Source organism: Martes martes, assembly GCF_963455335.1.
Source record: "Martes martes genome assembly, chromosome: X".
NCBI classification, from domain to species: Eukaryota; Metazoa; Chordata; class Mammalia; order Carnivora; family Mustelidae; genus Martes; species Martes martes.
In genome coordinates, this window is record NC_137897.1 from 40,603,597 (window position 1) to 40,631,142 (window position 27,546).

Genomic DNA, 27,546 nt, shown 5'->3' on the forward strand with positions numbered 1-27,546 from the left:
CACTGAGAGATCTCTAATTACTAACCCCAGAGATGTCCTGTGACTGACGCCATAAGCCCCTCCCTCACTCATTTCAAGGACCACCGTTCTCTCAGCCATAGACCCCCCCCTCCATCATCATCACTTAGGCTTCCAATCTATAACCTTACAAACCCCCTATCACTGACCCCACAGAGTCCCATGATGACTAATTAGATCCATGAGACACCCATTATCTCTCTTAAGAAGTGATCATCCATTCACACCCTTGGTGTTCTCTCCAGAGCACACTTTTTCATTTTCTGTAGAACTTTCCAAATCTATAAGTTCTTCAATTTATTCAACCTCGTGTCTCCTGATCAGGTGCCCCATAGACACCCCATCAATAACTCCATAGATCTTTCTTCACTCACCTCAGACTCCCCCATTACTCACTCCAAAGACACCCATCAGTACCCTTAAGATCCCCATCACTCACCCTAGGGACCGCAAAAACTCACAAGACCCATCACTCACTTCACATACCCCATAACTTACACCAACAGACCTCCAGTCATATACCCTACAACCCCACGACTCACCCTGTAGACCCCCCCCATCATGGATAACACAGACCCTTTCAAGTCACCCCACAAATCCCCTATCATTTACCTCATAGGCTGTCATTACTTACCGTACAAACCCCCATAACTTGCCTTGCAGAATTTGTCACCTCATACCCCACAGGTCCCCAGTTGCCCCACAGATCTTCTATCACTCACCCCACATCCTATCATCCTTCAGATCACCTATCATGTATCCACAGATTCTCATCATTCATCCCACGGATAACCTCTCACCCTATAGACCCACCCCCATCACTCCTCCCACAGTCTGTCTGTCATTAACCTCATAGACCTTGAGTCATAGAACAGATGGGTACTTGAGGAACTTTGAGGAGATGACAAAGAATGAAGAAACTGCGGATACCTGTAGACTGGCTCCTGGTGACCTGTGCAGAACAGGACTTCAGTTCAAATCCTGGTTCTGCTCAAGCCTACAGTATAGTTTTGGAGAAATGCCTGGCTGTTAAAGCCAAAGCTGAGTGCAGCCACCTTCTGGCCATTGCACTTAACTCTCCGTGCCACTTACTATCCCTTTGATCTTGAGCATGTTTCTCCTTGACCTTCAGTGCTCTCCCATGTAAAATTCTCATAAGGGTACCTACCTCACTGGATTTTTATGCAGATTAAATGAATTAATATATGTAGAGTGCCTGGCATACACTTTGTATTTGTTGAATGGAAGAATAAATAAATGAAAGAGAAGGTTCTCCCTAGGACTATGACAAGGACCTCCTTTTTTATCTCCTTGCTTCCAGTAAGCAGTCTTTCCAGCCAAGGCCCTCTCCACAACCAAGACAGGCATCTGACCGCATTATATCCCCATTTAAAACCTGGACTCCAGTGCTGCCATCAGGCTTGAGCTCCAGAATCCAGGCTAGTGTTTTGCTCATCCCACCCTGTGATAATTGTAATGAGAAGCAGACTCTCAAATTCCTAATTTCCTTCAGAAAATCCAGCGGACCCCTAAAAAGTCTTATTTACTCAAGCACATGGATCAGAAGAAATGTGCCAAAAACCCTTCTCTGGCTTACAAAAAAAAAATTCTCCAGTATTCATACCTTTTAAAAAATTGACATCCATGTAATAATAATACTGAGGAAACAATTACTTTAAAAGATACCAAAATAGGGGCTCCTGGGTGGTTCAGTTGGTTAAGTGTCTGCTGGGATCGTGACTCCAGGGTCCAGGGGTCAAACCCTGAGTTGGGCTTCCTGCTCAGCAGGAAGTCCGCTTCCCACCACCCCCTCCACCCCTCCACCCCAGCTCGTACTCTATCACTCTCTCTCTAAAAAATAAATAAAGGACGCCTGGGTGGCTCTAGGTTAAAGCCTCTGCCTTCGGCTCAGGTCATGATCCCAGGGTCCTGGGATCGAGCCCCACATTGGGCTCTCTGCTCAGTAGGGAGCCTGCTTCCCTTCCTCTCTCTCTGCCTGCCTCTCTGCCTACTTGTGATCTCTGTTTGTCAAATAAATAAATTTTTTAAAAAATCTTAAAAAAAATAAATCTCTTTAAAAAAATACCAAAATAGAATTGTGGTCTTCTCTAAAAAGTTAATGTTAAGAGTAGCAGGGGCGCCTGGGTGGCTCAGTGGGTTAAAGCCTCTGCCTTCGGCTCAGGTCATGATCCCAGGGTCCTGGGATGGAGCCCTCCATCCGGCTCTCTGCCCAGCAGGGAGCCTGCTTCTGCCTCTCTGCCTACTTGTGATCTCTGTCTGTCAAATAAATAAAATCTTTTTAAAAAAATGTTAAGAGTAGCATTCATACAGTACTGCAACAATAACTGAAGTCCAGGCGTCTTACAGGACTCCTTTGTTAGGAATTACGTTTGTAAGGGCAGTCTGTATTTTGTCCAAACCAGATGGAAATTCAGTGAGTTAGAAGAATTCCTTCATGTATTTGGTGATTTGAGGAGTCTAAAGTGTGTTCAATCAGCTGATATTTAGTAGACATACAGTTTAATAACAGGACTGACCTCAACGTCTTGCAAGGATCAAATAAAATGAAGGCAAACTTAAAAAGCTAGGACCTCCAGAGAGCATAAAAATGAATTTTTTAGTAAATTATTTATTGAAATACATCATGCGGGGGTGCCTGGGTGGCTCAGTCAGTTAAGCATCTGCCTTCAGCGCAGGTCCTGATCTGGGGTTCTGGGATGGACCCCGACATAGGGCACCCTGCTCAGCAGGGAATCCCCTTTTCCCTCTTTGTCTGCCCCTTCCCTGGCTTATGCACACTCTCTCTCCCTCTCTCTCTCAAATAAATACAATCTTTTATATATATAGATTTAGATATCTATATATATAATGGAGACAGAAACTGCAAAAGTCATATGTAAATGGAAACTTTTTTGTGGAGATTTTATTTATTTATTTATTTGACAGAGATCACACGTAGGCGGGGGGGGGGGGGGCGGTGGTGTAGGGGGAGGCTCCCTGCTGAGCAGAGGCCAATGCGGGGCTCGATCCCAGAACCCTCAGATCATGACCTGAGCCAAAGGCAGAGGCTTAACCCACCCAGGCGCCCCATGTAAACTATTTTTAAAAGATTCTGGAAAAGGGATTATTTTCCCATTCAGCAGGCTCATTTGAAGCAAGGGCCACAGGCTTTTGAAATAGATGACATCATCTTTTAAGGAGAGGCACGAGGCAACTCCGGGCGGGATGTGGGGCCTGACGTCATCCACGGCAGATTCTTTCTCTGCCCACTTCTCTCGCCCGAGTAGAGCGTCACTGTTAACACGTAGGTGAATCTGGAATTAAGCTGCCCAGACAACCAAACCGTAGGCGAGGGGAGGTGGGACCTCAGTATGCGCCTGCGCACTGTTGGAAGTGAGGCACAATGCGCCGCTTCTGGGGGCGGGACACCTGGCAACAGCATTTTAAGCGCGTGCGCAGAGGCCATCTCCACCCTGTGCCTGGTGGGAGGGGCAGTGGGGGGGCAGGGTCGCACAGCACCCTCTGCGCCTGCGCCGGGCCACAAGGTGGGGCCGCGGGCGCCCGAACTGTGGAGTGCGCACAGAGGTGGGGGGCAACGGTCAACCGTCGCCCCGAGGCGGGTGGCGGCGGGATGGCGTCGGCCTCTGGAGCCTCGGACTTGGTCGGCTCTGGAGCGCCCCCACCTGGCGGGGGAGCCCAGGCGGCGGCGGCTGAGGAGGAGGAGCGAGAGGTGGTGCGGGTCCGAGTCAAGGTGAGGCTGACAGTTGGTCGGCCGGCCCTCCCGGGGTGCCCAGGGGAGGGGAAGGCGGTGGTTCTCTCAGGCCAGAGGGCGGGACCCGAGATTTGGGGTGTTAACCTGAGGGGCGAGGCTTGAGGGCAGAATGATAGTGGTGGGGACAAGGATAGGGGAGTGGGGGCTGGACCTGGAAATGCTGGGCAGGCCCTGAGGACTTAGGGACTGAAAATGGAGGGGTAGGGGCCTGAGGAATGGATAGGTGGAGATCCTGGGTAGAGAGGAGGGGCCATAGGGCTGGAGGAGGGGCCTTAAATAGTTGAGGGGGGGCTGTTGGTGTCTGAAAGGAGGTGCTGAAGTCAATTAACATGTAGAGACACGTACCTATGTGCACATTTACAATCTCACCCGGGATGAGCTGTCGTGCTTATCGGGAAGACAGCTAAATCAATGAGATGCTTTGGACACTGGTGAATGTCGTGAAGAGATAAGAGATAACGAAAAAGCTTTTGAACTAGGGAGTTCCTTCAGCCAGGGTTGTAGCAGGAAGTCCCTAGAAAGGTACTGAAGGGGCAGAGACCCTGGTAAAAAAGATACACATACTCCGTATGTGTATCCGAGGAAGAGTGGAAGTAGAGAGAAGAGCAAGGGCAAAGGCTGCGAGGTGGGGATGAGCCTGGCATGTTCCCTTAGGTTCCCATATTGCTGGAGCAAGAGAGCAAGGGCAGGGGTGGGTAGGGGGTAAAACAATGAGGTAAAAGATAAGCAGATTATGAAGGGCCTCTGGCATGTGTTCTAAGAAAGCTGTTGCCATAGCTCCAGCAAGTGGTGATGGTGGCTCAGACTAGGGTGGTCGCACTGATGTTGGTGAGAAAGTAGATTCTGGAAAGAAGTAAACAGGTCACCTCAGGGTAATACAGGAAGATTTAAGGTAGAGGTTTGGGAGTTCAGAAAAGAGATGATACCTGAGCTCTGGGTGAGCAAGTTGGAAGAAAGTGGGAAGGACTTTCCAGACAGGGGGGATCAGCACAAGCAAAGTCCCGGAGCCAGGATGTGTTCAAAGTAACTTCCAGCAGTTTGGTAGCACCAGAGTGTAAAGTTCAAAAAAGCTGACTGAAGAGAGGCCGGCCAGCGTCCTATAGGCCCACCTTCTGGGGACCCTGGGGTTGCCTCTGAAGAGATTTAAGCTGGGTAGTATTGTAAGTAGATGTGCTAAATTGATGCAGCATTGAGTATTGATTTAATGGGAGCCAGACTGGACTTGGTGATCCTGACAACCATCGGGACAAAGAAGAAGAATTGGGTGCTTGGACCATTGCAGTAGCCTCCTTCTCACTGGACTGCTGCTTTCTCCCTTGCCCCCCACAGCCTGTTCTCTTAAGAGCAGCTGGAAGGATCCTGTTAAATCCTAAGTCAGATCACATCCCTCCTCTGCACAGAACCCTCCAAGTCTTACCCCTCACTCAGAGCAAAAACCAAAGCCCATGACCCAGAACACCTGCCTCCATGTGCCCCTGCCCACAACTTGTCTGACGTTGCTTCCTGTCCGTCATTCTGCCTACTTCAGTGTGGTGATGTGGCCCCTGATGGCCCACTCTGTGTCTTATCTCCCCAGAAGTGTGAGAGCTTTTTGTCACCTGAGTTCCGCTCTTTCGCCGTCGACCCCCAGATCACCTCGCTCGATGTATTACAGCACATCCTCATTCGAGCCTTTGATTTGAATGGGTGAGTTATGGGATGCTGGGGGACCGACCATGGGGCCACCCACTTCAGCAGTGGTTGTTTGGCTTTTTTGTTGTTGTTTGTTTCATTATTACAAATAATCCCACAGTGAACTGCCACATTTGCATATCCTAGAGTATTTGGGGAAATCTAGTCATAGGCTAAATTCCTAGCAGTGGTATTGCTGGACTAAAGAGTGTGTGCTTTTTAAAATTTCAACAGCTATTTCTAAAATGCTCTTTAGCTAGGTTTTTGCCAATTTATAATCTCCCCAGCAGCATATAAAATGCCTCTTTCCCTAAGAAACACTCGTTACTAGAAAACATTGGAAAATTTACTGACCTGATAGATGAAAAGTGGTGTCTCTTGGGGACAGGTGTGATGGTTATTTTGTTGTGGTTGTTATTTTGGAGGAATACAAGCACATGGTAACAAATTCAGAGAGTACAAAAGTGATGTCTACTTGGGATGTTTCCATGGTTACAATAGTTACACAACATTCTTTATCACATAGTTGCTCAACTGTGTCTGAAGAACAAATTCTTAGTTGTTAGTTGACTTTTTTGGGTAAACATTTTTTGTTGTGAAAAATAAACACACAGCTTGCTTTATTTTTTATGCAGTAAGAAAGCTGTTTTCTTCCCACTTCTATCCCTCAACTACTCTGTCACCCTCCCTAGAGGGGGCCAACATTTTAAACTTTAGTGTGCCCTCTAGATACAAGCAGGTGTGTATCTGTTTCTGTGTTTGTGTAACAAAGCAGAGGTACACTGTCTGACCTCAGACAGCCCGAAGTCCTTGGCACTGTACCCAACACATAGTAGAGAGTTGTTCCACATCATCTCTACCTTCCCTGGCTTTTCGTGGAAACTGTCCCTGGGGCCTCAATGGCACTGGGAGCACTTGAGAGCTGCCACACTTCCTCTGTCCAGGAAGAAGAACTTTGGGATCAGCTACCTGGGCCGGGATCGGCTGGGGCAGGAAACGTACCTCTCACTGCTGTCTGACTGGGACCTCAGCACAGCCTTCGCCACTGCCTCCAAACCTTACCTGCACCTGCGGGTAGACATTCGGCCCACTGAGGACAGTGAGTACCCGGCAGAGCCCTGGGGGCCCTACTCTGGGACCCACCCTTTCCCCCATGGGATCACTCCACCCCTTACAGTACACTCCTCACAGTGGGCTTAAGAGGAAAAAGGTATCTGAGGTCCACATCCTGGCTTGGCCACTGGGCCCCAATTTCTTCACCTGTAAAGTAGAAATAATAGTGTCTTGGGGCCATGATGAGGATTAAACAGGGAAATTCATGTAAAATCCCTGGAATGATACATGGCTGCATAAAGAATGCTCAAAAAATATTAGCTCTAGGGGCACCTGGGTGTCTCAGTCGGTTGAGCATCCACCTCTTGGTTTCAGCTCAGGTCATGATTTCAGGATTGTGAGATCGAGCCCCATGTAGGACTCTGCACTCCCTGCAGAATCTGCTTGAGATTCTCTGTCTGTCTCTCTCTCTTTCTCTCCCTGCCCCTCTACCTCTCCCCCCACTCTCTCTAAAATAAAAATATCAGGGGCGCCTGGGTGGCTCAGTGGGTTAAAGCCTCTGCCTTCGGCTCAGGTCATGGTCCCAGGGTCCTGGGGTCAAGCCCCGCATCAGGCTCTCTGCTCGGCAGGGAACCTGCTTCCTCCTCTCTCTCTGCCTGCCTCTCTGCCTGCTTGTGATCTCTCTCTGTCAAATAAATAAATAAAACCTTTAAAATAAATAAATAAATAAATAAATAAAAAATATTAAAACAATATTAGCTCTAACAATTTATCATATTAGATTTACTATTATATAACCTAGTAATATAGGTTATAATTATATAATGCAGCATATCAATAGAAATGTAGTATTGTGTGTTTCCATTATAATAACACATAACTATACAATGCTGATTACAATAATGATGGTTGTATTCATTCATTCATTCATCCTGCACTCATAATCATTTGTTTGCACTCTTGCTCACTCATTCATTGTTCCCTTGATTTCTCAGCCACTTCCTCTCTTCTCTTATTTGTTCCCTGACTCTTACCTGTGTTGGTCCCTGGGAGCACACAGATAAATTAAGATATGGGCCCAAAAATTTGATTACAAACCATATATTAGATGATAATATTGTAAGTGTTCAATGTCCTGGGTATGGTAATGGTATCACAGTTATTGAAGGAAGATCCCCTTGTTCTCAGGGAAAACACAGTTGAGTATTAAGGGGTAAAGTGTCATGATGTCTGCAAATAATTCAGCAAAAAGTAGTATGTATTTGGGCACCTGGGTGGCTCGGTCAGTTAAGCGGCCAGCTCTTGATTTCAGTTCAGGTCATGATCTCAGGGTCCTGTGGTCAAGCCTCACGTTGGGCTTTACGATCTGTGGGGAGTCTGCTCAAGCATTCTCTCTCCCTCCGCCCCTCTGTCCGCTTGCGCTCGAACGCTCTCCCTCTCTCTCTCTCTCTCTCTCAAATAAGTAAATAAATCTTTTTAAAAAATAATATGTATCTATACGGAGAGAGCAAGATGAAGCAAGTGTGGCGAAAAATGTGAATAGTTAGGCAAGCTAGTTGAAGGATGTATGGGTATTCAATGAAATCATCTTTTTAACTTTATTGTAGATTTGAAATTTATTTATTTATTCAACAGAGAGAGAAAGAGCACAAGCAGGGAGAGCAGCAGGCAGAGGGAGAGGGAGAAGCAGGCTCCCCACTGAGGAGAGACCCCAACATGGGGCTCCATCCCAGCACCCTGGGATCATGACCAGAGCTGAAGGCAGATGTTTAACCGACTGAGCCACCCAGGCACCCTTGACATTTTTTAAAGTAAAATTTTGGGAGCTCCTGGGTAGCTCAGTTAAGCCTCTGCCTTCGGCTCAGGTTATGATCTTGCGGTCCTAAGATCAAGCCCTGCCTTGGGCTCTGTGCTCAGCGAGGAGTCTGCTTCTCCCTCTTCCTCTGCCCCTCGCCCTGTTCATGCTCTCTCTCCCTCTCCCTCTCTCTCTCTCTCAAACAAACAAAATCTTGGGGCATCTGGGTGGCTCAGTCAGTTGAGCATCCAGCTCTTGGTTTCAGCTCTGGTGATGGTCTCATGGGTCATGGGATCGAGCCCCACGTCCATCTCCATGCTCAGTGGGGAGTCTGCTGGGAGGTTCTCTCCCTCTGTCCCTCCCTCCACTGTCTCTGTCTCTCTTTCTCTAAAATGAATAAATAAATCTTTTAAAAATAATAAAATCTTGGGGTGCCTGGGTAGCTCAGTGGGTTAAAGCCTCTGCCTTCAGCTCAGGTCATGATCTCAGGGTCCTGGGATCGAGCCCCGCAACGGGCTCTCTGCTCGGCAGGGAGCTTGCTTCCTCCTCTCTCTCCACCCGCCTCTCTGCCTACTTATGATCTCTGTCTGTCAAATAAATAAATAAAATCTTTAAAAAAATAATAAAATCTTTAAAAATAAGTAATAAAATAAAAAGTTGTGGAGTGAAAGACATGCCCTGCCTCAGGAAATTCACATGCCCATTTGGGATGACTGAGGTCTTTTATGGACGTCCTAGTAACATATAAATAGCTAACATGTGTTTAACACTTAGAACCATTCTACACACATGATATTTATTCATTTGATTGTCAAAAAAAACCTTACAGGGTAGGCATGACAGTCATTCCTATGTTATAGTTGAGGAAACCAAGGCTCAGAGAGGGGAACAGGACTTGTGCATGTCACACAAACAGTAAGTGCAAGAGCAGGATTTGAACCCAGGTGGTGGCCAAACTAGCTCCAGATTCCTTGCTTTTAACCATTTGATTCTATGAAATCGTGGGCTTGTTAAGATTGGCAGCCTTGAGAAAAAGAGCAAGAGGTGGAGAGGGACAGAAAAAGTGGAGTCAGGGAGAAAGATAGTGACAGAAATGGGGAGAGGGACAAAAGGCAAAGACAGGTAGCCAGAGACAGGAACTTCTGCCAGATTAGCCCTGGGTGCTTAGCTCAATCACTTAACTAATTCCTGAAGCTTTGGTTTCCTCACCTGCAAAATAGACACGGAAGCAATGTTTCAGTAAAGAAATCAAATCTGCACAGCTAATGAACATTAAGAAAACCCCAGCTGCATAAGAACTGAGAGGACTGCAGGGACGCCTGGGTGGCTCAGTTGGTTTAGCCTCTGCCTTTGGCTCAGGTCATGATTTCAGGGTCCTGGGATCAAGGCCTGAGTCTGTCTCCTTGCTCAGGGGGGAGTCTGTTTCTCTCCATCAAATAAATGAATAAAATCTTTTTAAAAAATTAAATAAATAAAAAGAACTGAGAGGGATGCAAATAAAGCAGAGAGACGGACCCTTCTCAATTTGGCAAAAAGACATTTAAACATTTTTTTGTTTAGAGAATCAACTTTTCAGTTATTGATGAGTCTGTTCTTTTCCTACTGTTGTCTCCTTTACCACATTTCTGCATTTGGTAAACAAACCTGTTTCTGAATTCCTGGTCTTCTTACAGTTGATCTCTTTGTTATTTTTTTTTTAAGATCTTATTTATTTGACAGAGAGAAACACTGTGAGAGAGGGAACACAAGCAGGGGCAGTGGGAGAGGGAGAAGCAGGCTTCCCACTGAGCAGGGGACCCGATGCAGGGCTTGATCCCAGGACCCTGGGATCATGAACTGAGCCAAAGGCAGCGCTTAACGACTGAGCCACCCAGGTGCCCCACACTGTGCCTAATCTTGATCCCCTACCCTTTTGCCCTGCAGGAACCACTTTGATTAGCTTGATGTGCAATTTTGCAGCTCCTTTACTTATTCGTACACATAACACACATATTTATCCACATATAAACATAAGTATATTCCTGTTTGTACATATATACAAATGGTATATGTTTAACATGAATGGTCTCAAACTATATGTTTATAAGTATCCAATAGATGGGGCTCTTATTAGAAATATTATTAATGACGTTCTTGTGACCATGTTCATGACTGTGAAAGCAACAGGCATGTTGTGACAACTTGGAAGGCCAGTCCCTCTTTCCGGTAAGAAGTCTGTTTCTGCCACCTCTACAAACGGAAGATTAGCAAGCCTAGGCCTTCCACCAATTTGTGCAGTTGTGATATGAATCCTCTTTCTGTCATATGGACTGCAAATATTTTTTCCCAGGTTATCTTTTGTTTTATGGCTTTGCTTACAGTGTCTTTTTTTTTTGGTCCTACTGAAAACTAAAATTTGTATGCAGTCTTATACATAATACCTATCTCTTCCTTTATGATTTCTGAGTATCTCCCCTTACTTTGGAACATATTCCCCATCCCCAAGCTTTTACAAATATTCTCCTATGTTTTCTTCTAATGTGCTTGTTATTTTCTTTTTTTTACATATAAATCTCTACTCTGTGAACATTATAATAAGTACACCTGGTTTTTTAAGAAAAATGCCAGATAAACAGTCAGTTATGCCAGCATCATTTATTAAAGAACCACCATGTTTACACTGATTTGAAATGACACTTTTATCATATACTGAGTTCCCATGTGTACTTGGCATTTATTTCTGGGCTGTTTACCGTATTCCACCAGTTGGCTCCATTTGTCTATTGCTGTGCTAACACCATATTTTTATCACAGTGGTTGTGTGGTTAATTTTAATAAGGCAAACATTGCCATCCTCCCACTGTTCTTTTTCTTGGCTCTTCTTTTTCTTAACTGTTTTTAAATGTGAATTCTTCCATACGATCCTTAAAATAATTTTTATCCAGTTCCAGGAAAAACCCCATTAGATTTCTGATTGGCATTGCACAGAATTTATATATTAATTTAGGGTTTGGGAAGTTTGACAGTTTTATAGGAAAATGTAGTACACACAGCATCTATTATGTAATAGCACAAGCAGGGCCTGGGACAGCACCCCATAATGAAACATTTGGATGCTTCTCCAGGGAAATGTGTACGCATTCACACTTAGTAGGTTATATAAAGACTATGTATAGTCTTATGGCAGTTCAGATCAGGCATTGCCACTGGATGTTTGTGCTTTTAGAAATCCTTTGCCATTCTATTCATGGGTTCTTTCTTTTTTTGATCAATGTAGAATGTCTTTCTTTTCCTGTAATACTTCTGGCCTTGAGCAGTGCTCTTCCTGACATTCACATGGCTGCACTTGCTTTCTGTTTGTTGGTGTTTGCCAGGAATACCTTTAGGTTTCTTCAACTTCCAGCCTTTCTTTGTCACTTAGTTTTAGGTACCAGGATTTATGTTTTCTTAAGCGATTGACAGTGAAATCTTTCTCCTTGCAGTCTCTCCCACCCTCCCAGGCCCTTGTAATGGAAGCTTTGGAACACTTTTCATTCTTATTTTTTACTCTGATCCCTAACCTTTAACTTCTGCATTTTGGTTAGGTAATAATTTCTTTTTACTTGTAGATAGATAGATAGATAGATAGATAGATAGATGGAAATTTCTTTTTAAATTCCAGGCTATCATATTTTCTTTATAGTACATCACTTATGTTTCAGGAACCCCACAAATCATGGTACCTTTGTCATTTCATGTTTAATTATACATATTAAAAACTTGGGGACTGTTTCCATTTACCCTCCCTTTCGCCTTCCCCTACTTGGAACCCTGGCGGTCATTCAGTTGTCATTTGCTTAGAGAACTTCTTGTTCTCCAACAAAGTGCATGGCCATGTCGGATGTACTCCAGTGACCAAAAATGTCTTTTCTTCGCCATGATAGATGCGTACTATCTTGGCTGGGTGGGGGCCCTCGCATCTCAAGGCTTTCTTCTCAGTGCTCCATGGGCGTGGCAAGCCACTGTCTTCTTGCTTCCAGAATTGAGGAACCAAACTACTTGCATCTTAAGTCTCCAGGACTTGTCCTCCAGGTCTCTCTACATTGTCACTCAAATCATCAAGCTCTAGCTCTGTACCTTGAACGGGTTCTTCTATTTCGTCTTTCAGACCATTAGTTTGACTGTCTTCCTTTTGCCCATTAAGTGTTTTCATACTTTGTTTCCCAAGTACTACTCCGGCAGCTGTTGGGAGAGTGGAGAGAAGCAAAGAGGCAGTTTCAGGTGAGAGATGTGGTGACTCAGATAGGTGACAAGGCAGAGAGGAGAGGAGAGGTGGAATTGAATTATGTTATGCATATGGAAGCCCCGGGGCTTAGTGAGTTTGGCCTTGGGAGTTGAGAGTGTGGGAGGTAGCAAGGATGTCTCACAGGTTTCTGGCTCACGCAGATGAACAGATAGAGGATCAGAGGAGGAGGTCGTATCCAGAGTGAACCTTGAGCTCTCCTTCTGGACTCCAGAGGCGCTCAGTGCTCTATGAGACACCCAAGGAGAGGCAGTGACATTCAAATATGGCCTAGGGTTTATTCCTCCCTCTCTGCTGTGAGAGAAGGTACGGTGGATCCCATGGACAGGCTGCTTAGGGACAGCATTGGCCTGCAGTTGACAATGGCTTAAACAAGTCCAAGTTGATTTGTTTCATACAGTAGAGTTTGAAATCCACTGGGCATTGCTGTCGTTAGTTTAGCAGCTCTGGACCCCCAGGGCTGACATCTCTTAAGTCCCTCGAACTTTCCTTCATGTGGCCACTGCCACTTCAGCCATACATCACAGGTGGGGTGGGACAGGTGGGACAACATTTTTTGTCATCATCTACAAAATGAGAATGATCATGGTAATCTGTACCAGTTGTGGGATGGAGACTAGCGTGAGTATAAGATTAAGAGTTTGGGCTCTCGAGCTTTGGGCCTGGGCTTCAAATTTAGTTCTTTCACTTACTAGCTATGATGCTGAAGGCAACTATCTCATACTGACTCATATTGACTGTGCCTATTTCCTTATGGAAAGAATGGAAGAATGGTGTTAATAATAGTGCCTAACTGGGGGCGCCTGGCTGGCTCAGTCAGTGGAGCATGTGACTCTTGATATTGGGGTTGTGAGTTTAAGCCCCATGTTGGGTGTGGCAGTTACTCAGAGATAAGAATCTTCAAAATAAAAAAAATTAAAATAAAAAAAATTTAAAAAAAAGAATCTTCAAAATAATAGTAAGAGTAATAATAGTGCTGGGTGCCTGGGTGGCTCAGTTGGTTAAGCATCTGCCTTCAGCTCAGGTCATGATCTCGGGGTCTTGGAGTCGAGCCCCGCATCAGGCTCCCTGCTCCCTCTGCCCCTTCTCCCCACTCATACTTGCAACTCTCTCTCAAATAAATAAAATCTTTAAAAAAAATAATAGTGCCCAACTTAGAGGAAGGATGTTAATATTAAATGAGTCCATACTGGGACGCCTGGGTGGCTCAGTTGGGTAAGTTGCTGCCTTCGGCTCAGGTCATGATCCCAGGGTCCTGGAATCGAGTCCCACATCGGGCTCCTTGCTCAGCAGGGAGCCTGCTTCTCCCTCTGCCTCTGCCTGCCTCTCTGTCTGCCTGTGCTCACTCTCTCTGACAAATAAATAAATAAAATCTTTTTTAAAAAAATAAATAAATAAATAAATCCATACTTGCAAAGGGCTCAGAACACTTCCTGGCATAAAGTGAAGCCCTTGTCACAGTGCTTGGCACGTAGTAAGTGCTCAGTAACTGTTACTTTATCCCACTAAAATACTGCTTAGAGTCTGCTGAGCGGTTTTGTGGGACAGTTACCACAAAAGAATTGTTCATGGTTTTATGTTTTACCTGATTTAGATGATGTGGGAAGAGAGGGTGGGAGCCATTCACTGCCCCGTGGGTGTCCTAGCTTTGTAGGAGAGGAACCCAGCCCTGAGGTGTGGGCCTCTCACCCCCGTTCTGGTATCATGTCATTCCTTGTGCCTAGGCCCTCTGCTGGAAGACTGGGACATAATCAGCCCCAAGGATGTCATTGGCTCCGATGTGCTCCTGGCTGAGAAAAGGTCATCACTGACGACAGCTGCCCTGCCCTTCACGCAGTCCATCCTCTCTCAGGTGGTTTCAGGGACCCCTGTGGCCAGCTACAGGGGGAGGGCAGGCCCACGTGGTACCCCTGGTTCTGAGCATGCTGACTGGCACCTGCCCGTAGCCTGCCCAGCTGACTGACGGCCTTTCTCCCTCCTTCACAGGTGGGCCGCACCTTGTCTAAGGTCCAGCAAGTGCTGAGCTGGTCGTATGGGGAAGACGTCAAGCCCTTCAAGCCTCCCTTGAGCGATGCCGAGTTTCACACCTACCTGAACCATGAGGGCCAGCTCTCACGCCCTGAGGAGCTGCGCCTGCGGATCTATCACGGCGGTGTTGAGCCCTCCCTGCGAAAGGTGAGCCGCCTCGGTCACTCATCAGATCTGTCACTCCCGCAGTTGTGACTAGCTCACGAGACACACACAGTGGACCATGCTGTCACGGGGTGGCATGGAGCCGTTCCAGGGCAGCCAGCCCTCCCTCGGGAGGGGCTGGGAGGCAGAGGTGGGAAGGCCGACTCTTCCAAGGGAAGACAAAGGCCCCAAGACAGCAGGGTGAGAGCCACATCCACTAGGATGTGGTGGCTCATTTGTCGAGCCTCAGCCTTCTCCCTGTTGTTCCTGGCCAGGTGGTGTGGCGGTACCTGCTGAACGTGTACCCAGATGGGCTGACGGGCCGTGAGCGGATGGACTACATGAAACGCAAGAGTCGCGAGTATGAGCAGCTCAAGAGCGAGTGGGCACAGCGAGCGAGCCCCGAGGACTTGGAATTCATCCGCAGCACAGTCCTCAAGGATGTGCTGCGGACGGACCGGGCCCACCCCTACTATGCGGGGCCTGAGGACGGCCCACACCTGCGGGCGCTGCACGACCTACTCACCACCTACGCTGTCACGCACCCGCAGGTGTCCTACTGCCAGGGCATGAGCGACCTCGCCTCGCCCATCCTCGCGGTCATGGACCACGAAGGCCATGCCTTCGTCTGCTTTTGTGGCATCATGAAGCGCCTGGCCGCAAACTTCCATCCCGATGGCCGCGCCATGGCCACCAAGTTTGCCCACCTCAAGCTGCTACTGCGACATGCTGACCCTGACTTCTACCAGTACCTACAAGAAGCCGGGGCCGACGACCTGTTCTTCTGTTACCGCTGGTTGCTGCTTGAACTCAAGCGCGAGTTTGCCTTTGACGATGCCCTCCGCATGCTCGAGGTCACCTGGAGTTCGCTGCCCCCCGATCCTCCTGAACATGAGGTAGAGCTTGTCGGACCCCCCAGCCAGGTGGCAGACACTGGCTTCAGTGGCCACAGGGGGCGGCCCATGCGACAGAGGCACATGCTGAGGCCTGCCGGGGGAAGCGGCGGTGCTTTCGACGATGCTGTTGACCACTTGGTCACAACCAGCCAAGGGCCTGGTGGCGGGGGGCGTCTCCTGAGACAAGCCAGTCTGGATGACCTCCAGCAACTCAGGGATAACACGGGCTCCAGGAGGGACCCTCTGGTCCAGCTGCCCCACCCAGCTGCCCTCATCAGCTCCAAGTCCCTCTCTGAGCCCTTGTTGAACTCCTCAGACCCACTCTCCTCCTCTTCCCACCCTGATTCCCCTTCCTCCTCGTCTCCGCCATCCACCCAAGAGGCCTCTCCCGCTGGTGATGTGGCTGCAGGATCCCCCTTGATGCCAGAGTTGGGCTCCCCACAAGAACCTGGGAAATCCCTGCCACCCCCACCCCCACTGGGCTTGCCCCCGCCCCAGGAATTTGGCCGAGGGAACCCATTTATGCTCTTCCTCTGCCTTGCCATCCTGCTGGAGCACCGTGACCACATCATGCGCAACGGGCTAGATTACAATGAGCTGGCCATGCACTTTGACCGCCTTGTGCGGAAACACCACCTGGGGCGCGTCCTGCGCCGGGCCAAGGCTCTCTTTGCTGATTACCTACAGTCAGAGGTGTGGGACTCCGAGGAGGGGGCCGAGGCCACAGCCCCGTCTTGATCAGGCTCCTTCCAGCCCACCATAAGTCCCACCACCAGATCTCTGTTCTTTACCATGGGGGCCTATACATGAGACCCCCAGCTCCCTGCCTGCCAGCCCTAGACCTGTTGGAGGGCAGGGCCCCTTCTCCCCAGGTCTGAGAGTGTGGGACTGTGCCTTGGCACTGCCCCATGGAGGCCACAGCCTCCTTTCTCAGTTTATGTTGTATTGTTTTTAACAACTGTACTTTGCACACACAAAGGTCACTGTGGTCTGTGTATTTCTCTATCCTCTCTCTGGTTTTTGTTATAGATGGGGTCCCCAGGGGCTCCTGACCTGATGGAGTGGAAACACCTCATTTGGTGGAGGGTGACCCCTGCTTCTCCAGTGGCAGGAGAGTGGGTGCCGAGAATTGGTTCTAGGTGAGCCCAGGTTGAGGACTGCTTGGGGAAGGCCCAAGGCTGTTTTGTGGTATATCTGCCCGCCGGTAAGGGTCTGGATTATGGCTATAAACGTATGTTTTCAGGACAGGCCCCCAAATGAGGCCTGAGAGAGGGAGTTCGTGACTCCAAAAGGGCAAGTCTCATTACACAGACAGGCTACTTAGTAATGTTGGGCCACCACTTCTGTTGTTCTGCATGTCACCATTTCTAGGATCCAGACCCTCCCCTATGAGTCTTATGCAGTAATGCTGGCAGTCCTGGGCAGGGTCTGAGGCACTTATTCTTATCACTTGCTTTGGGACCAGCTTGAGGGACAGTGGCCTTGCCATGCCTAGGGCTCTAAGTCCTAGATTGGGTTTGCAGCTCATGAGGGCCTGTCTTTTTTTTTTAAGATTTTATTTATTTATTTGATAGAGATTACAAGTAGGCAGAGAGGCAGGCAGAGAGAGAGGGGGAAGCACCCCACTGAGCAGAGAGCCCGACGCGGGGCTTGATCCCAGGACGCTGGGATCATGACCCGAGCCGAAGGCAGAGGCTTAACCCACTGAGCCACCCAGGCGCCCCCTGTCTTTTTTTTTAAGATTTTATTTATTTATTTGACAGAGAGACACAGCAAGAGAGGGAACACAAGCAGGGGAAGAGGGAGAGGGAGAAACATGCTTCCCACTGAGTAGGGAGCCCGATGTGGGGCTCAATCCCAGGACCCTGTGATCATGACCTGAGCTGAAGGTAGACGCCCAATGACCAAAGTACCCAGGCACCCCATGAGGGCCTGTCTTAACCATGTTAGCAACAGAAACCATTCCTTAGCCTTCTCTATCCCATTTATGTTGGCACACAAATCAAGCACTGATAAAACTCGGGGCCTAAAAGAAGTCACCTACTTATAGGGAAGGTAATGATCAAAAGAAGACCCTTCTCCCCACTTACCTTCTCAGAAGGTGGATTCTTTCATGGTCCAGGTGCTGTCCTCCACAAAGGACACAGCAGATGATGGGTAGGTAACTGGGCTCGTTCAGGTTATGGCCTGGCTATGCCAGATTCTGGCCAGAAGTCACTGCTGCACTAGGCACAGAGATGAGAGGCACTGAAACTGCCATCCTCTCATCTGTCTCCCGAAGAATGCCATATGGAGCTAGAGAGAACCCTTAAAATGTTCCCATCAGGCCCTAGTATTGGAGGGGAAGCTGACCATTCCTCCGATGAGGGCTTGCTTCACTGGAAGAGCTGGACAAGTCCATCCTGTGTCCAGGGTACTCCAAGACTATGGGTCTAAGAAGTACCGATAAGGTGCTTAGACACACACATGCCATCCAAGAGCCAGCCAAGGTATGAGGGTATCCGGTCCTCTGAGGACCTGAAATGTCCCCTTTGTCCGGAAGCAGCTGACACCCTCTGGGTGCATTCTGTGACTAATGAGCTCAGGTATTTGAGGGGCCAGACAAGTCAATTCTGTGTATGGCAGCTTAGGACCTCTGAGGGTCAGAGGAGTCATTTCTGTGAATAGGAGATACACTGAAGGGCAGAAACCTCTCTCCCTGATGATACGTGGGGCTTCTAGTTCCCGCCATGGTGGCAAACAGCACAAGCCACCGACCCCCTTGCCCAAAAGCAACCCTGGAGAAAGTACAGAGGGAAATGTGCGTTCCAGAAACTGCAACACAGCTATGGAGACCTGTGGGAAAACGGAAGGCTAGCTCTAAGTGGCCTCTGTTTTGAGTGGTGCTGGCTGAAGGCAGCAAATAGAATAGGTTTCAGGTCTGGCTCTTAACCTCTCCCCCATGTTGTATTGAGAAGGTCCTTGTCTGCCCCTTACTGTAGACATTATCTCAACCACTTAACAGTCGTCTGGGGCAGGGGACTATGATCAGGACAACAAGAACTGTGTTGAGGGAAGGAAATGAGCAGCTGAAGGCAATCATTCCTCCACCTATCCCCCTCCAGACACCAGGGATGGTGGTGACACCTTGGGAGACAGCCTCCTCTTGGGGTTTAAAGATGAAACCCCTATCAGAGGAACTGCCAAGTAGCTCTATTTCTGTGGCACCTGGGGCTTCCCACCCTCTGGCTCGTCTCCCCACACGTCTCTTTACCCTCTGAACTCCAGGGGACTGAGCAGAGTCCAATCTGGCCCTCAGCCTTCCCTCAAGACCTTGTACGTGCCACAACAGCTGCTCCTGTCTGGGGAACTTGAGCTCATCCCCAAAATGACTAGACACCGGGGCAGCATCACCACCTCCAGAGAAAATTAAACCGGATGTATTAGTTATCTATTGCTCTAGAACAAATGACCCCCAAACTTAGCAGCTTAAAACAACAAACATTTATTTTCTCAGCCTCTGGAGTGTCGGGAGGAATCTGGGAGCCACTCAGCTGGGTGATTTTAGCTCAGTCTCATCTGAAGTTTCAGGCAAGTTGTCAGGACTGAAGACATGACCCCGAGGCTAAAGGACCCACTTCCGACATGGCCCACTTGGGAGGCTACTGGGAGGAGGCTTCCATTTTTCACCACCTGAGCCGCTCCGTGGAACTCCTCACAACACATGGTCCCAACAGGCAGGCAGGAGACCATGAGCAAGACGGAACTGTAGTGTCTGTTAGAACTTAACCTCAGAAATGACATACCATCACTTCTGCTATATTTTCTTGGTCACACCAACCAACCTTAGGACAACACGGGAGGGAATTACACAGGATGTGAATACCAACAGGCAGGGATCATTGGGGGCCATACTGGAGGCTGGCTAGTGTACTGGGTATGCCATATAAATATAATATAATATAATATCGGAAGAAGTATTGGGCCAGACATGAGTAATTTTAAGTAAATACAATAAATAGATAAAAGTAGAATATAAAACCAGAACAAGTGATATAACAGGGACCTAAAGAAAATAGTAGGTGTGAGTAGGATAGGAAAAAAAGGAACAGAAAAATACTGTAAATAGAGAATATGAAATGGGATGATGGAAGTTTTACTATAATAACAATCACAAAAATATTTAGAACACAGAGATCCTCATTGGATTTAAAAAATAAAAAGTCCAAAAAAAAAGTCCAATAACACCCACACAAAGATTGGGAAATGTTGAAAATGAAAAGATGAAGAGAGGATATAGCACATTAATAAAAGCCCAAAGAAAGCTGAGATAGCCTTCCCAATAATTAACAAAATTTAAGATCACAAAAGACAAAGGACATACACTCATTGACAGGAAGATATGTCTACCATAAACACATACACACCTAAGGAGTACTGAACAATCATTTTTTTGAAGATTTTATCTATTTATTAGAGAGCACACAGTGGTGGGGGGCAGAGGGAGAGGGAGAAGCAGGAAGCAGACTCCCCGCTGAGCACAGAGCCTGACACAGGCTTGATCCCAGGACCCCAGGATCATGACCTGAGCCAAAGGCAGACACTTAACTGACTGAGCCACCCAGGTGCCTGTGAACAATACATTTTTAAGTTTGGTATTTTATATATACACATATTTATTTATTTATACATCATATTATATATATGATTTAGATATTAATGTATATATATATGTATGGTTTTTATATATTCACATATATGTAAGAACACATTCCTATATAACCCACACTTAACAAATGGAGAAGACTACTTTTATGCTTACACTTAGTTACAAAAATAGACCATGTTAGGGCACTAACACCTCGATGAATTCAAAAGTATCAACATTAAACATTATCTCTGACCATAGTACAATAAAATTAGCAACAGCAAAAAGCTAAAAAAAAAAACATCTTTGAAACATTACTAAATAATCCTTAGATGAAAGAAGAAATCATAAAGGAACTTTAGAAATATTTACAACTAGGGGCACTTGGTGGGTCATGATCTCAGGGTCCTGGGATCAAGCCTTGTGTCCAGTTCTGAGCACTTTGTCTGCTTGAGAGTCTCTCCCTCTGCCCCTCCCTCCTGCTTGCACTCTCTTTCTCTCTAAAATAAAATGAATAGGGGTGACTGGATGGTTCAGTCTGTTGAGCATCTGCTTTCAGCTCAGGTCACGATCTTGGGGTCCTCCAAGCCCCCTGCTTGGGCTCCCTGCTTGGCGGGGAGTCTGCTTCTCCCTCTCCGCCCACCTGTGCATGCACTCTCTTTCTTGCTCGCTCTCTCTCTCTCAAATAAATCTAAATAAATAAGTAAATAAATAAATACAATATTTTTAAAAATTAAGAAAGGAAAGGGGCCCCTGGGTGGTGCAGCCAGTTGAACACCTGACTCTTGGTTTCAGCTCAGGTCATGACCTCAGGGTCTTTTTTTTTTTTTTTTCATTTTATTTATTCATTTGAAAGAGAGAGCAAACACAAGCAGGGGGAGCTGCAGGCAAAGGGATAGGGAGAAGCAGACTCCCTGCTGAGCTGGGAGCCCAAATTGGGCTCTATCCCAGGACCCTGAGATCATGACCTGAGTTGAAGGCAGATGCCCAACTATCTGAGCCACCCAGACACCACATGATCTCAGGGTCTTGAGATCAAGCCCCGAGTTGGGCTCCGAGCTCAGCAAGAAGTTTGCTATAGTTTTTCCTCTCCGTCTCCCTCTGCCCCTCCCTGTGTTCTCTCTTTTTCTCTCTCAAATAAATAAATCTTAAAAAAAAAAGATTGGGGTGCCTGGGTGGCTCAGTGGGTTAGGGCCTTTGCCTCTGGCTCAGGTCATGATCCCAGAGTCCTGGGATCGAGCCCCGCATCCGGCTCTCTGCTTGCTGGGGAGCTTGCTTCCTCCTCTCTCTCCGCCTGCCTCTCTGCCTACTTGTGATCTCTTTCTGTCAAATAAATAAAATCTTTAAAAAAAAAAAAAGATTTACAACTGGGGGCACCTGGCTCACGCAGTTGATAGACCATGGGACTCTTGATTGTGGGGTCAAGAGTTCAAGCCCCATGTTGGGCATAGAGTTTACTTAAAAATATAAATAGAGACACCTGGGTGGTTCAGTCCGTTAAGCATCTGACTCCTGATTTCATGACTCAGGTCATGATCTCAGGGTCCAGGAACTGAGCCCCAGATTGGGCTCCATACTCGGTGGGGATTCTCCTTGGGATTCTCTCTCTCCCTCTTCCTCTGCCCTTCCTCACCCCACACTCCCCTCAGCTCATGCTCTCTCTCTCAAATAAAGTAAGAATCTTGGGGCGTCTGGGTGGCTCAGTGAGTTAAAGCCTCTGCCTTCGGCTCAGGTCATGATCCCAGGGTCCTGGGATCGAGCCCCACATCGGGCTCTCTGCTCAGCAGGGAGCCTGCTTCCTCCTCTCTCTCTGCCTGCCTCTCTGCCTACTTGTAATCTCTATCTGTCAATACATAAATAAAATCTTAAAAAAAAATAAAGTAAGAATCTTAAAAAATAAAATGTTAAAAAATTTACAACTAAATAATATAAAAACACTACATGCAAATTTTGTAGATCACAGCAAAATCAGTTAAAACAAGAAATCTGTAGCTTTAAATACATTTATCAGGAAAGAAAGGTTGAAAAAGATACACTTTAAAACCAATAAAATGGTTAACTGTGGAAGGAAGAGAACAAAAGTTGGGTGCAGGATTAAAAGAGAATAAATAAAATGAGGGGCTTTTTGTGTAACAACAATGAAGATGTGTCACAAACCATAGAATATGATCAGAGCTCACTTTGAGAATCAAACAGGTACTTCTTTTTGCATGGGGCCTCAGATTCCCTGAGGGCTACATAAGACTATTATGTATATGCACAATGTGAAATCTATTCATGTCCATCCTGAGCATAGGAGGCCTGGATATGGCAAAAGCCAGACAAGTTCATTTTGTGGGTGCATACAATTGTGTACTCCAAAAGTTAACAAATCTAGTCTGTATTTGGAGGGCTGACCCTTAGAACGACTTGGAAATATAGAGTTACTGAGAGCAGAGTAACCCAGTCTTCCTTGAGGGGGAGCTCAGAAACTCTGAAAGCTGGACAGGTCCACTGTGTACTGTGAAAGTCTTTGCGGATCAAGGGCTCAGGGACCCTGCATGATACCAAAAATTGTTCTGTGGATTGGAATTTACTCCCTCTAAAGACTGGGGCATGCTGTTTTGTAGAAAGCATCTCGGGCAGTCTACCGGCAGGGAAATCAAAAGATTGACTTCAGGAGACAGTCAGATAAGGAGAAGGGCTGAAGTCAGAAATGAGAAGGAATGACGCCAGGAAAAAGGATCCCATGACAGGCGGCTAGATGTTGGGCAGAGAAAACGTAGGGATCAGCATCAGGCACTGAGAAAACAGAGGATCTGATGTTAAGGACTGTGAAGGGTGAGGACGACCGGTAAAGTAGGGAATAAAACATCCGACCCTTGAGGAATAAGAGAGAACTGGGGGTTGAAGGAGGTTACAGTAATTACGTCTTGGGGACCTACAGGAAGACAACTGAGATGGTGAGGAAGACGCCAGAACCAATGGTCGATATGACGTCAAGGATGGCCAGGGTGACGTCAGGGCCGGAAAAGGGTATCAGAGTGAAAGGCTGCTGCGCACTGCTGGGCCCGCGAACGGATACGGACCCCACAGTTCACCAATCGCACAAGGCTCGCCTCCCTTTCCGGAAGCATGCTGAGCTTATTGGTCCATCTGCTCTGCCATCCCTTCCTCCCACCCCCTTGCTGGCTTCAGCCAATGAGCATGAACGCTGGTGCGCGCGGGGGACGTTTCGTGACGTGCATGCTACGTGCGCTTTATCAAGCGTCTTCCTGCGCGGCAATCTTCCCAGTCTCCGCTGCTGCACGGTAGCTGTTCTTCCAGTTCTTTTGTATAATTTGCAGGTAAGCAGCGCGTATCTTGTGGGCCGGCTGCTCCTGGCCTCACTGATGTGCCTCGCGCCGGCCAGGAGCTAGATGCGCGAGTGGGGAGAGCAGCGGCTTCTGACACGTAGGCTTGGGCTTCTCCCGAGTGGGTAGGTCCGTGCTGAAAGATGAAACTTTTCTTTTGGTGGGAGGCTGGCTCCTTATATCCGAGTGCGAGGAATGCTGGGAGGGACTGGCGACGTCTGTGGCGGGAGTGACCGCGCGACAGCCGAGATTTGCGGGTGCCCTTCCCCCACCACCACGTGACCGCCGCCATCTTGTTCGGCCGGCGCGGAGGGAACACAAGGGTGATCGGGCCCTGCGCAGTGGCTGCGCAGTGGCACAAAATGACGGGCGTGGTGGTGGTGAAATGGACATGCGCGAAGGCCGCCCCCAAATGGCTGCTTCCCTGATGCGCTACTGCTGATTCCCAGCTTTTTCGCTGTTCTTTTAGGTCTGTGTTCAGTTGTTTCTTTGTTTTCTCTTTTTTGTAGTCTTTCTCTTTCTTTATCCTTTCGTGATCCTGCTTTTTTTCATTTTTTCTCTCTTTCTCTCATCTCTACAGTTTCTCCCACCCTTTTTCGTACTCCCTTTGCAGTACTCAAATTGACGGCCATGTCTTCTGAAGAAGGGAAGCTTTTCGTGGGAGGACTCAACTTCAACACCGACGAACAGGCTCTTGAAGACCACTTCAGCAGCTTTGGTCCTATTTCGGAGGGTGAGATATGGGCCAGTTGTATGATGAGTTGGCTGTTTGAAAGTCTGGGGCCCTTGAGTTTCAAGAAACGAAAGAAGAAAAATCAGGACCCTAGACTTTCGCATATTCCTTTTTTGTTGTTTCTATTTCTAAGGTAATCTTGCAAGAACTCCCTAATTTTCAGTTGAGGAGTGGTGGGAGGGATCTGTTCTCTACGGGACACCCTTTGCGGCTTATGTTCATTCCTACCCACATTTTTCTCTCTTTTTCCCCAGTGGTGGTTGTCAAGGACCGGGAGACTCAGCGATCCCGGGGTTTTGGTTTCATCACCTTCACCAATCCAGAGCATGCCTCAGATGCCATGAGAGCCATGAATGGAGAGGTGAGGTCTCCTACCTGCATAGGGGCCCTGCCCCCATCTGCCACTTCCACCATTCTTTCTGTTTTTCCCTCTGTGTCTGCTAGGGGCATCGCGGCCACCAAACCCCGCAGTGCCCACTCACAGGAGCGTGACTGCCTTCTGTTCTAGGGGGTGGAGGGCAGCGGCAGACAGAGCCGGGCTGCCTGGGAGGCGACGACTGGTCCTGCATGAGGCCGAGAAGCCACCTGTGGATGGTTGACCTGCCCTGGGCTTAGGTAGTAGAGTCTGCAGACCTGCGGGCCTGGCCCGGAGAGGACCTCGTGAGTCTTCTGGGATGGACTCTGAAGTCTCAAACCAAGAGAGGTGTCTGTCTAGCCCTAATAGTGGGGCAGCTTGTAGGAGTGGGGAGGAGAACTCAGCCTGAGTTCAGTCAAGATGTAAGTAGTAGCAGGGGGAACACGGTGGATTCAGGTCATTTTGTGGGATTCTGTAGCTCCTGATAAAGCCATTCTGGTGAAAGGAGCTTATTCTGGAACATGGCACCCAGAACCTGGTGCCCAGCAGTTGTTTCTGGGCAAAAGCCCACCTGCCCTACCCGTTCTTCCTTCACCACTGCCCTGTTTGACCACCAACCCATCCTCCTTGTGTCTCCCCACGCGTAGTCTCTGGATGGTCGCCAGATCCGTGTGGATCACGCGGGCAAGTCGGCCAGGGGAACTAGAGGGGGTGCCTTTGGGGCCCATGGGCGTGGTCGCAGCTACTCTAGAGGTAAGTGCAGTGGTAAGTGGATATGGGGGAGAGTGGCTTATTAGTGACTTACGTCTAGACAGCTGCTTTTCAACTTTTTCTTAACGTACTGTAGGTGGTGGGGACCAGGGCTATGGGAGTGGCAGATATGACAGTCGACCTGGAGGATATGGGTATGGATATGGAAGAACCAGAGACTATGGTGGCAGGTGGGTAGCCATGGGATTGGGGTGCTCTGGTGGTGCTGCTTTCTTCTTAGCTCAGCTGCCTGGGAGTTCATACACACTTGATTTTGGTGTTAACTTATGGCAGTTTTTACAAATTGTAATGAGATTTTCAGTGTGACACTTTTGAGGTGTGTATGATGCACTAGTAAATTGTAAGATAATGAAAGTGTAATATGGTAGGTGGTAATAATACATGTTTATCATGTCTTGTTGGTTGCATGTGTTGTTTGTCTAATATGCTATGTGCAAGTTCCATGCCGTGTAATTACATGATTTCTGTACAGTATATGTTTGATACGTGTTTTACATGTTATAGCGTAATAATAACAGAACATGACAGGATAAGTAAATATGTGTGGTTTTTAATACCAGGGTTTTTAGGATATGTTCTTGCTAACTGCCATGTATGTTTTTTCCCAGAAGCCAGGGTGGTTATGACCGCTACTCTGGAGGAAATTACAGAGACAATTACGACAACTGAGATGAGGCTTGTGCACCTAATGTAGGTGAGGCTTATGTGTTGCCACTGAGCGGACCTCTGTCCACCAGCCCTGTCATGTTCCACTCGAGCTTTCCTCCTGCCTGTACTTAGTTCACCTGGCCCACCTGACACCATTCCTAGGCCTCCTTTGCTCTCAGGTGCCTGTCAGCTAGTCTGCTGTTGGGAGGGGATGTCTAAAAACCTGTCTACCCTGTAATCTCTTGCTGGGTATGGAGGAGATGAAGCAGCATTGCTCAGCAATCCTTACCAACCCTGGGAGGTGAGCATGTGTACCTCTGCCTTCCCAACATTACAATTCTCCCCTTCTTACTGTTCTCAGATACACAAGGAATAAAACTTCTGGTCCAGGATCATCCTTCCAAATGGCTGTATTTATAAAGATTTTTGGAGCTGCACTGACACATCTGTTTTAGTACATCAACTTCTATTTTTGAACTGAGCTCCCAAGGTAGCTTGTCACAAAGAACTTTTAGAAAGCTCCATGTGTTTTCTAAAATTTTTTTTCTCTTTTAAATAATAATCCTGGGACATTTGTAGAGTCTGGGTATTTTTTTCCTTCTACCAATTTTTCAGTTTGGGCTCTCAGGATTACTGATTATGGCAAAAAAAAAATGTTCAGACTGCTTTTTAAAAAAAAAAATAATGTGCATTTATCGTGATTAGGAAGCATTTCCAAATGCAAGTACAAGAAATCACAATTAGAGGTGGGTTTTTTTTTATTCAAGGTCCCCACCCTTGAGAATACAGAAGTTTCTTAAAATATTTGTGAGTGTCCTTTTTTTTTAGTACTGGAAGAAAAAAAAACTCTGTTGTGTCTCACTAGCATTTTAGGATGTTCTTCACAGAGCTGATTAAAAAGTTTTAAAATGAAAAACCGATACGTGTTTGTTTGTTTCCTTGCTGAGCTGTTTTCAAACTAAAAATGGAAGATCAAGAAGGGATGCTTTTAGGAAAGAGTTTAGTTGGGTAGGCAGCAATTGCTGTAAGAGTAGACTTCTCCAGCTCAAAGCTTGGTTGTGTTTGGGTATACATGAAGTGTGGGGGTGCTGGGGGTTACAGAGGAAATAAATATTAGGCTGGAATTGGGTTTCCTGAGATAGCCTTTTTGTCACCGTTGTTTTGATCGTTGTCAGCTTAGGAATCAAGACTGCTTGGGTTTGAGTCTCCCTAGCTTCTTGGAGCATCAATGGGTACCCTCCTCACAGGATTGTTCTGAGAATTTAAGCATCTGGTGGGAGTTAGATCCTGTCATAAGCAGCATTTTCAGTTTCTTCTGACTCTGAAATGTTGAGAAGTGGAGGAAGTGTACTAAATTCCCCTTCGAGGAACATGGAAGAATCCTGACTTGAAAACAAGGTCCTAAGAGCTCAGACTGGATTCAGATCCAGGATTGAAACAAA

The 27,546-nt window shown here is 47.3% G+C and overlaps 2 protein-coding genes across 13 annotated transcripts; both read left to right on the top strand.

Moving 5' to 3' along the window:
* The first annotated feature begins 3,559 nt into the window (after nucleotides 1-3,559).
* Nucleotides 3,560-16,616, top strand: TBC1D25 (TBC1 domain family member 25). Its single transcript, XM_080795921.1, has 6 exons — nucleotides 3,560-3,769; nucleotides 5,367-5,476; nucleotides 6,406-6,560; nucleotides 14,295-14,422; nucleotides 14,557-14,745; nucleotides 15,018-16,616. Exons 1-6 carry the CDS (start codon nucleotides 3,650-3,652, stop codon nucleotides 16,374-16,376), a joined length of 2,061 nt encoding a protein of 686 aa, XP_080652047.1. The 5' UTR covers nucleotides 3,560-3,649; the 3' UTR covers nucleotides 16,377-16,616.
* Nucleotides 16,617-23,467: 6,851 nt separating this feature from the next.
* RBM3 (RNA binding motif protein 3) lies at nucleotides 23,468-27,023 on the top strand. Of its 12 annotated transcripts, none has more exons than XM_080831339.1 (7): nucleotides 23,468-23,591; nucleotides 24,211-24,330; nucleotides 24,585-24,691; nucleotides 25,333-25,438; nucleotides 25,533-25,626; nucleotides 26,065-26,150; nucleotides 26,466-27,023. In XM_080831339.1, exons 2-6 carry the CDS (start codon nucleotides 24,228-24,230, stop codon nucleotides 26,123-26,125), a joined length of 471 nt encoding a protein of 156 aa, XP_080687465.1. In that variant the 5' UTR covers nucleotides 23,468-23,591; nucleotides 24,211-24,227; the 3' UTR covers nucleotides 26,126-26,150; nucleotides 26,466-27,023. The 12 variants fall into 12 exon arrangements, with proteins under 12 accessions (XP_080687465.1, XP_080687461.1, XP_080687459.1 ...); XM_080831335.1 differs by having other exon boundaries at nucleotides 26,068-26,150; nucleotides 26,466-27,022; XM_080831340.1 differs by having other exon boundaries at nucleotides 23,474-23,591; nucleotides 24,178-24,330.
* The last annotated feature ends 523 nt before the right edge of the window (nucleotides 27,024-27,546 follow it).

Excerpts from the sequence above, each read along its gene's own strand:
- TBC1D25 (XM_080795921.1), top strand. The coding sequence starts at position 3,650 with ATGGCGTCGGCCTCTGGAGCCTCGGACTTGGTCGGCTCTGGAGCGCCC. Across the intron at positions 5,477-6,405 it reads CGAGCCTTTGATTTGAATGG|GAAGAAGAACTTTGGGATCA; the intron begins GTGAGTTATGGG and ends TCCTCTGTCCAG. Across the intron at positions 14,746-15,017 it reads TTGAGCCCTCCCTGCGAAAG|GTGGTGTGGCGGTACCTGCT; the intron begins GTGAGCCGCCTC and ends GTTCCTGGCCAG.
- RBM3 (XM_080831333.1), top strand. The coding sequence starts at position 24,228 with ATGTCTTCTGAAGAAGGGAAGCTTTTCGTGGGAGGACTCAACTTCAAC. Across the intron at positions 24,692-25,332 it reads TGAGAGCCATGAATGGAGAG|TCTCTGGATGGTCGCCAGAT; the intron begins GTGAGGTCTCCT and ends CCCCACGCGTAG. Across the intron at positions 25,439-25,532 it reads TGGTCGCAGCTACTCTAGAG|GTGGTGGGGACCAGGGCTAT; the intron begins GTAAGTGCAGTG and ends AACGTACTGTAG.